Here is a 10,365-nt window from a genome sequence, read left to right as displayed (position 1 = left end):
TAACTTTGGCTATGTATATTTTCACCAAAAAAAAGGTCCTCCAAGGTTGAGAAGGGAGAGTGTTGACATGTCGTGGGGTTGTTAACCAATGTCATAAAACAACACGTGTACTGACTGTTTAACGAGAAACTATTTGTTCTGTAAACCTTCATTTAAAGTACAATTAAAAAAAAATTTTTTTTAATTCAATTTCAAAAATCCTCAATGGAAGAAACCCTAAAATTGGACAAATACACAAAAAAAGTGTCTTATTTTTTCATTAATTGTTGGGTGTATGAATTGGCAGAATAACTCCTGAATCGTTTTTATAAATACAGCAGAAAGAAGTATTTTACGCTCCCACTTATTATCTGCAACATTCTTCCCACTCGTTTTTCCTTTCCTATTCACCACTTAAACGTCCTTACAAACACCACTTAAGCGTTAATTTTCAACTCCTTCTTTCATTCCCCCCCCCTTTTATACTAAAGAGATAGACAGGTAGAGTAAAACTAAGAGAAAATGCCAAAAGGCAACCAAGACAGGAATCCTCTTCTCCCTTCTCGCCATCATCGATTCAATGGACGCGCCAACACATTTCTTACCTCTGCAACAGAATATGAACTCCAGCTAAAAGAGGGCACCCCCTATTACAACATATACAATTTACAACTTAACAAAAAATGTCACTCTATCACACCATCAACCACAGATAATCCTCCTGAAGCCCTATAAATTAACTTAGAAGGTCCTCAAGAATAAGCAATGGCCAAAGAAGTTCAAAGTACTCACTAAAATGTTCTGTAATTTAATACTGAGGTCCAGCAATACCTCACTAAATCAAGGAGCCATATCTCAAAAGACGCCAAAACCAGAATTAATGTAAACATTCACACCTAAAAAACAAGATTAAAATGTAGTATCACACAGGCTTAAGAGCTGAAAAAGGAGTGGCCTCCACCAAAACGTTTTGGTTAGGCTGCGAAACCACTAATATCCAATGGTATTTTGAGAAAGTAAAATTAATATTAAAAATTCTTGCCACTTTTCAACTGTATACATTAATCTAGTTGTCAACCTACCACTCAAGTACATTTTATACTCTCTGCTCTGTGCCTTTGAAATAAACAAAAATAGGCATAAAATCCAAGCCAACCCTGACACATATGAGTACACTGTAGGACCACGAAACTGTACCAAGACCAGAAGGATCTTTTCCCTATTTACTATGCCAGATCCTAACACTGTAACCCACCTTTTCAGAGTTTGTTGTTTAAGTGCATACAGCGTTAAGTATTTACAAAGCAGTGACAGAACGTGTTCATTGAACAATTAAGGTAATATCTTCCTCATCATTTCTATCACTCAGGTTATTAAAACTAGGATAATCCAGGACTTACCTCTTGCTATCTCTTCTAGTCAATAATTTTACAAAATAAATGGCTTTTATGATATTTTGGAGTTGGGAGAGTAAGACAGAAAGTTATTTCATTTAGCAAATGATTTGTTTTGCCTTAACCATACCAAATTAAAATGTAAATATTGAAACGGGAGCATATAGGTGTAAAGCTGAAAGTCTCTTTTCCTCCCGATCCCAACGCATAAAACCTGAACTTAATTCAATTTCTTTGAATCAACCTGGAAATTTCTTAAAAGAACCTTTAAGCATTAAATGTCATTTTTATTCTGCATCAGTACCTAAACAAGAGCTTAGAAATTCAGAAGTTGGGATTTAAACAGTGATTTGTAACTCTTTAGCATTTCAGCCCAACTGGATTCGTTTTCTTTCCTATAAAACCAGCATGTTCAACACTCTTAGGAAGTACACTTATACTACAAAAATTGCAAGCCTCGATTATTTTTTAAGTTTCTGGGGTCTAAAATTTTTGTCTTATTTTAACCAGTTCTAGATGAAAACCATAGTACCAAAGAACACCTTTCTTTCACATTTATGAAAAATCCAAGTGACAACTCAAAAGTCAAAATGCAGAAGTTATGTTTGAAATTTAGAGTTTTAAAAAGTGAAGTACCTCCATTAAAAGCTGCCTGCAAACTTATATTACACACTGCTGGATGCAAAAAAATGTAATTGTGCCCAGCTTGAAGTAAGTTCACGGAGGAACAATATTTTCTTCATAGTCACCTATCCCCCAGCAAAAACTCTTAGATTGGTTAGGATTAAAAATTGTACCCCAAAGAATTCCTGGAATAGAATTCTTGAAAACGGAAAAAAATAATCATATTCTCACTACAAAACTTAGAGAAAAGTAAATACTGTTAAGATAAACTGTTACAGTCAAGTGTGACTGAATTAGTCTCAATGTTGAGGGTTTATTTTTTATTATACAAATAATTTTTTATTATTAAAAAAGCCACTTGATACACTTAGGACTCCTATATAGTCCAAGCAGCAAAAGAGTTTTTATGTATTAGCCAGGTAAGACACTATCAAAATGAGTTAGACATGTCTAAGTACACAGGGTAGGGAGAATGCAATAGTGCACCTGGACAGAAGTTTTGAACATCAGAGCACATCCTTCCTTTCAGGCCTAGCATTTACTCCAAGACTAAGCTGCTCAAATCACGACTCATCAAATAAAGCAAAGTTTACCCCTACAATATCCCAAAGTCACTTAGCCAACTCCAACGTAAAATCCGTCACCACATTATACAAAAACTAAAGAGCAAAGTGACTAAAGAGAACACAAAAATCTACATGTGAAAATGTGTCTAAAGGTGGTCTAAAAAATCCTGCTGAATGACACTTTAATAGCTGCAAAGAAAATAGTCCATGTGGGCATATGTATAAAAATTCGGGGGGGGGGCAGCTTAAAAAAAAAAAAATCCCTGATGAGTACAGAAACTTCAAGGCATGAGGACAGATCAAAGTTCATGCACAGCCAACATCACAAGCCTTAGGTAAAGGAACTCTGCATGATTCCTACTTAAAAAAAAAAAAAATTTTTGCAGGTTATCCTAAACTCCGCAATGATACATCTTTCTCCTAAGAGCAAAGAAATTCAAAGTATTTGCATTTCCTCACATTTTCACTCTTGGAAATGCAGCCTCCTTACAAACATGCTCTGGAAGTTCTCTATAAACTCAAAGGGTACATTTAACTCCATTATGCACTCTCACTGGCAGATGGAGAGATGACGTTGAGCCTGTTCTGGGCAGTTTTTAAAGAGATGCTCCGTAGTAAAGGGAACATCTTGTGGACTGTCAGATGGCCAGCCATTCTTCCTCTTCATTATCCTGGCATCTCAAACAACTACGACAGCGAACAAGGTCGGTGACCATCAGGATAACACCACGAAACTAACTGTGAGAAGGGAAAGAAGGAGACGTTGCACGAAGTCTCCCTAAGTTTCTCCTGACAAAAGACGAGTCCACAACTGAGTAAATAATTTGTAGAACTTTCAAACTAAAATCTCTCTCCCCAAATATGCTTAAAAGGTAAAAAGAAAAGAACACAAACAGACCTCCCCAACAAGCCCAATGTTCATTTTTAACTTTTGTACTATCAGTTCATGCTTGCTGCAGATAGGGACTCTTTCAACTTCTATCCTTGATTTCCGTACATAACTCCACAAAATCACTTATTTTTTTCTTTCCTCCAAAAAGAGAACGTGAATTCAAATTGCAAAAATATCTGTTTCTCCCAATCTGAAAACCCTGAGTTTCAGACATTTTGGTCTCGCAGTAAAAAAAATGGGAGATGTAAAATGAACTGCGCTCCATATTGATTCTTAAAGCAAAAAAACAAAAATAAAAAATAATACCCCAAAAACTAAGAATGATAAGATCAAACTGTGTTAAACCTGAAATCCTGTATCATACACACAAGATTAAAAATTAAATAAAACCACGATTTTTCACGCCCTAATCCTCCGCAGAGAATCTTTGTGCAAAAGAGAGAAAATCTTGAAAAGGAAGAGTAGAAAGTAGAGGAAACAGAATGAGTGCAACCAAGGAGAAAGGATTTGCGATTCATCATTTAGCACCAACAAAAAAATTAAAACTAAAATTAAAAAAAAAAAGCCCTTGCACACAAATGCACTTGCATTTCCCCAAATTAAAACTGCATGGGCGCCACAATAAAGGCCATTTCTATACAGTACCCACTGCCGAGCTCTAATTCCAGAACACACATCGATAGGACCTAGCGTTGCAACCAATGGATTAGGAGGCAAAGAAAATGGTAGGGCTCCGGGCAGTCTTCGACCAGCTCATTCACATATCTCTCAAACGAATTCGAGTGAAAAAACAGGCTACTAGGAAGAGAAAGAAAGGAAGCAAATATGGAAAAATAAGGTGCACAGAGCAGGAAAAAAACGAAGGGGAACGTGGAAGACCGGGCTCGCCGAGACTAACCTGTGCTGTCGCTGGCCGACGCCGAGAGGGCCGGAGACGAGAGTTTAGGCCGCTTGGCCGAAGGCGGCCCCGGTTCCACCACATTCTCGGCCATTTTTAATTCTTTCGAAGATACAGGCGAGGAAAAGGCGAATCCTCGGGAAATCTCTTCTTCGGCACGGGGCCCCCGCCCCGCTCCCTGGAGTGGGTTTAGGGGGCTACACCGGCACCCGCAGGGGTAGGGGAAGTTCCTTTTTCTTTTCGCCGGGTCGCGGCGGCTGAAGAGGGATGTGGACTCGACAGAAAAGGTAGGGGCAAGTGCGAGGGGCCGGGCCTGGGCCCAGCCTGGAGGAGGGCGCAGAGCACGAACCCGCCGAGCGCGTCCGCCGCTGCGAATTCCCGAGAACTCGCGGCTCTACAGGCGCAGTCCCCGGCCCGCCACGGCCGGCCCTTGCCCAGCCGAGGTCTCTCGGAGCGCCGCCGCCATCAGCCTCTTCCTCCTCGGCGCTGTCCTCCTCCTTCTCATCGCCACAAGGAGGCGGGGGCGAAAGGGGGGGAGAGGAGGAGGCGACGAGAGACACTCACCTCCTCCCGGTGCCCCCTCCCGGGCCTGCGCCCCCACCCTCCGAGCCCTCCTCCTGCTGCCGCGCTCCGCGCCGCCGCCGCCGCACCGGCCCCTAATGGCCGCACAGAGCCCGCCCGAGCCGAGAGCCAGGCTGGCGCCACCGCCTCACATCGCGCGGCAGGCACTGACGACCGGGCGGCGGAGGCGCGGCTAGAACGCCGGCGCGGAGCTACCGGAGCAGACAGCCGAGGGGGCCGGGCCGAGCAGCGACGCCCGCCCGCGCCGAGCCCACCGAAGAGGCCCGCTCCGGAGGGCGGCGCAGGCGGCCTCTCCTCGCGCCGCGCTCGCCTCCTTCGCCCTCCCCTCCCGCGAAAAATAAATAAATACGGCCAGGGGCCGGGAGCGCCCGCCCCCCGAGGCTCCACTCGGGCCGCCCTAGGCAGCGGGCGAAGGCGCCGCGGGGCGCGGGGTTATGTAATGGTCCCCCCTAGGCGTCGACGGCGGCCCGGCTCCCGGCTGCGGTGGGGGTGTGTGCGGGCGGAGGGGGCTGGGGTCGCCTCGGCCCGTGCGCCCCGGGCCCCCTGCCACTGTCTCGACCCTGCCGCCTTTCTCCGGCCCGGCTCCCTTCCGCACTCTCTGGCTCCCGCAGCTCGCACTCAGCCCGGCGTCCCGCTTGCCCACTCTCGCCCGCTCCTTCTCGCCCTCTCTCCCCCCTAGCCTAGCACACAAACAAGATGGCGGCTGTTGTTTCTTCCCTCTGCCGAATTCTCCTTACAGGCTAGCGGTAGCAGCGGCGCCGGAAATGAGCCAAGGGGGGGGGGGTGAAAAAAGGGGCGTGGCGGGGCCCGGGAGGGAGGTGGCGAGGGGCGGGGCCTAGGCCGTAGCAGCTCACACAATGGGGGAAGAGGAACCGGGGGCGGGGCCAGTTCCAATCACGGGAACCGCCCAGGGACTCAACCCGCTTGGCGCTTCCGCAAACTCCCCCCACGTCACCCGGTGGCGCTCTTTAAAGGGGAGGATTTTAAGGGGGGGATGGGGGGAGGAGGGCGGACTCGGAATCTATTTTCAGTCGGTGGACAGTTACGGTGGAAGGTGCCTTGGTTGGGTCTGTGCGTAAGAACTGGTCGGAACCTGGAGTGACGGAGCCCAGGAGCTACGCCGGGGAAGGCGCCAAGTCATCGTACAGGTGGCTGAATAGGAGCCCACGGGGATGGCCCTGGGTCCCTGGGCTGCCAGTCGGCCGTACCCCCGTTGACTTCATCAGGCAGGGGTTCCCCGCCGCCGGTTGTTCCAGGCCATAGAGCCAGTGCGTCCGCACTCTCCTCCATCGCCTTCCCGAAGGGAGCGGTTCATATCCAAAAATCACACTGATGCGGACGGAGTCCTTTCTATTTTCTCTCTGTATCCCTCTCCCCCCCCCTTTTTTTTTGTTTTGCAATAAGCATGTATTATTTTGATAATCAGAAAACAAAAATCACAGCAGTAGAAGGATGTTTTAGGACCAGAGCAAATTCATTTCTTCTCCACCACGTGTCCACACGCCCCTACCAGGTAGCATTCTTCCTAAACCTTGAATTATTTTTCTGAATACGCCTGGTACCTGAGGACATTTTAAGTATTTCTTTTCACTCACTCCCAATAGACTAGCTTGAAAGAACACATTCGTTTTAGGCAGTGCCTTAAAGATAATGCAGTTCTAGAAAAAAGCAAAAATGTAGTGATGTGCTAAAGGTAATGTAAGGTTGGGGGAAATGGGTGAATATGAGTAAAGAAAGTGTGGTGTGTGTGACTAAACACAGTTTTGCAGCTGAGGGATGCGCACACAGTTTCACATTCCTACACAGTACAGCGTGCCCGTTTTAGCTTTGGGTAAATTGGTCCTTGAGGAAGTGGCAAGATTTGTAAGTGGCCCCCAAGGGAACCCCAAAAACATTATCTACCAAGATGATTGAAAGCTTTTTCTAATCTTTCAAATTTTGTGCTCTTTAGTTGGTGTTTTCAGACTATTGGGTTTACTTTGTTTTTTTGTTTTAGTGTGTGTGCTTTTTGTTTGTTTTTTAAATGAATGAATGTGAAAATAAGAAGGAGTAGATTCTAATGAAGCAACTCAGGTTACCCCACAAGGGTGAATTCTTCGTGTGACCTCCAGGACTCAATCACCAAAATTGCAGTGAAAAGCAGGCAAATGGAAAAGGATAGTATCCTCCTTACCTTAAAGTTGTTTCCAGATGGATTCAACTTATAGGGATAAAGTCAAGATTGGCTTTCCAGAATGATTCAGTTATTTTTAACAGTTTAAACCCACATTCATAGTGAAGACATCAGGGAAAAGAAATGTGGACACCTGGAAACTTGGCTTACTCAGTTTCTTGAAGAGCTTCTGACCTTAGGAAAAAGATTTCCCTGGTTTTGCAGAGGATCCAACTTGAATCTAAATAGCATTCAAACATTTGGTTGGCCTGGCCACACAGTGTGCTGGATACAAGAACATACGGAAGGATACCTGAGTAATATCACATGAGAAAATTCTGCAAAGAGAAGGAGTCAAGGGCCATGGACCTGCCCAGGAGGGAAGGCTCGGCTGTAAATGGGAATTGAGAAGAATAGTGTCTCTTTCCCTGGATTTGCTCCTCTGGCTCTTTACCCTGAAGTCAGTCGTTTGGAACTGGCTGGGGAAATAAGGATCACATTAATGCAATCAATATGAGACTTTAGATGGTTTTTAAAGAATCAGCCTGTATTATAGATTTGTTGTTGTTAGGTGCCATCGAGCTGCTTCCAACTCATACCCACCCTATGTACAAAAAAATGAAAAACTGCCTGGTCCTTCGCCATCCTCCCAATCGCTGCTATACTTGAGCTCCTTGTTGCAACCACTGTGTCAGTCCATCTCGTTGAGGGTCTTCCTCTTTTTTGCTGACCCTCTGCTTTACCATGCATGATGTCCTTCTCCAGGGACTGGTCCCTCCTGATAACACGTCAAAAGTAAGTGAGATGAAGTCTCGCCATCCTCACTTGTAAGGAGCATTCTGGCTTTACTTCTTCCAAGACAGATTGTTCGTTCTTCTGGTAGTCCATGCTATATTCAGTATTCTTCACCAACACCATCATTCAAAGGCATCAGTTCTTCTTTGGTCTTCCTTATTCACTGCCCAGCTTTTGCATGCATATGAGGCAGCCGAAAATACCATGGCTTGGGTCAGGCACACCATAGCCCTCAAAGTGACATTTTTGCTTTTTAACACTTTAATGAGGTCTTTTGCAGCAGATATGCCCAATGCAATACATCCTTTTATTTCTCAACTATTATTCCATGGGCGTTGATTATGGATCCAAGTAAAATGAAATCCTTGACAACTTCAATCTTTTCTCCATTTATCATGATGTTGCTTACTGGTCTGATTGTGTGGATTTTTGTTTTCTTTATGTTAAGGTGTAAACCATACTGAAGGTTGTAGTCTTTGATCATCATCATTAAGTGCTTCAGGTCCTCTTCACTTTCAGCAACTAAGGCTGTGTCATCTACATATCACAGGTTGTTAATGAATCTTCCTCCAATCCTGATCAACCATTCTTCTTCATACAGTCCAGCTTCTCGGATTATTTGCTCAGCATAACAGATTGAATAAGTATGGTGAAAGGTACAACTCTGATGCACACTTTTCCTTATGCCAAACCACACAATACACCCTTGTTGTGTTCAAATAACTGCCTCTTGGTCTATGTACAGGTTCCACATGAGCACAATTAAGTGTTCTGGAATTCCCATTCTTCCCAATATTATCCATAATTTGTTATGATCCACACAGTCGAATGCCTTTGCATAGTCAGTAAAATGCAAGTAAACATCTTTCTGGTATTCTCTGCTTTCAGCTAGGATCCATCTGACATCAGCTATGGTATCCCTGGTTCCACATCCTCTTCTGAATCCATCTTGAATTTCTGGCAGTTCATGTACTGCTGCAACTGCTTTTGAATGATCTTCAGAAAAATTTTACTTGCATGTGATATTAATGAAACTGTTCAATACTTTCTGCATTTTGTTGATCACCTTTCTTTGGAATGGGCACAAACATGGAGCTCTTCCAGTCAATTGGCCAAGTAGCTGTCTTCCAAATTTCTTGGCATAGACTACTGAGCACTTTTAGCACTACATCCGTTTGTTGAAACATCTCAAGTGGCATTCCGTCAATTCCTGGAGCCTTGTTTTTCCAAATGCCTTCAGTGCAGCTTGGACTTCTTCCTTCAATGTGTTTGGTTCTTGATCATATACTACCTCCTGAAATGGTTGAACATCGACCAATTCTTTTTTGTACAGTGACTCTGTGTATTCCTTCCATCCTTTTTTTTTTTGCCAAGACCTTTCTTTCATTTTGAAAAAATAGGATTATAGGGCTGAAAAGAATCTTTGAGAGTTTCTCCTCATTCTTTTAAACTTTGAAGAATCCTTCTATGAATTACAGTCAAGACTCTTCAGACTATTTTGCACAAACACTTCCTAGCCCATAGCTTGATGCAGGCTTTGTTAAATTTCTGGAAACTTCCAGGGTTCTCCTTTATAGTAAGGAAACTCACCTACCATTTTAAATTTAAAAAGCAAAATGTGGGACTTCCGGGCAACATGGCGCTATAGTCGGAAGCACCATGCTGTCCCTCTGCTGCAAAGAAGTCAAACAGTCACACGTCAATCCTGAAACCCTAACCATCACATGAAGAGATGAAGAACTCAGCTAAGCACTGAATGGAATAAGAAACTGACGGAGAAGAGAGCGCTACGAGAGATACATGCAGAGGTCCCCTCTCAGCTACTGCAGCACAGATCTGCCAACTTGGACTCCTACCCGAGATCAGCAAATGGGGTATGAGAAAGCAGCTTCACGGAGCTTCCAGCAGGAGACAGAACAACTGGTAAACCCATGATATAGGCTTTCCCACCCCACACCCTTCTTCACCCCCATTTAGCCACTTCTGCTTCCTGCAGCCACAGTCTATTGGCCGGTAAGCACGAGCTTCCCCCCAGTGCCGCTTGGATACCACCCACCAGCACTGGCCAGCTCCCTGAGTGCCGTTTGTTGGCTGCTGGTGTTGCTTTTTTCCACTTCATTAGATTTCTTCCTTACCTCTCAACACTTCCCCCTCCTTTCTCTTAAATACCTGGCTCCATGCGCCATCTTTGCTTCTTCCTGAAAGGCTGTGAAACACCGCTTGACTGTGAAACTGCTTCCCGGCCTGTGCCGCCATGCTGGTGGGACCCCTGGGGCTTTTTTGTTTGTTTGTTTGTTTGCTTGCTCTGATTTGTTCTGTTTTGATTTGTCTGTTTGTTTTCTTTTTCTTTTCTCGGCTTGGGAGCCCCTTCTAGCCGGGCAGTACCGCGTGTTTTGGAAGCTAGTTCCTTACTCTGCGCAGATGCACAGGGACATCACAGGGGGCATTTCTTTTTTCTTGTTTTTTTTTTTTTTTTTTTTTGG

At 44.6% G+C, this 10,365-nt stretch overlaps 1 protein-coding gene across 1 annotated transcript in view; it reads right to left on the bottom strand.

Annotated features, from left to right (window-relative positions):
- The window catches only part of EP300 (E1A binding protein p300), an 85,243-nt gene extending 79,596 nt beyond the window's left edge, over positions 1 to 5,647 (bottom strand). Inside the window, exon 1 of the mRNA XM_004373894.2 lies at positions 4,354 to 5,647. Coding sequence (XP_004373951.1) covers positions 4,354 to 4,447 — 94 coding nt within the window. The 5' untranslated portion in view covers positions 4,448 to 5,647. The remainder of the gene's footprint in view (positions 1 to 4,353) is intronic.
- Positions 5,648 to 10,365: the final 4,718 nt, after the last annotated feature.

This window comes from Trichechus manatus, unplaced genomic scaffold, assembly GCF_000243295.1.
Source record: "Trichechus manatus latirostris isolate Lorelei unplaced genomic scaffold, TriManLat1.0 scaffold00027, whole genome shotgun sequence".
Lineage (NCBI taxonomy): Eukaryota > Metazoa > Chordata > Mammalia > Sirenia > Trichechidae > Trichechus > Trichechus manatus.
This window is presented reverse-complemented; position numbering and strand designations above follow the sequence as displayed.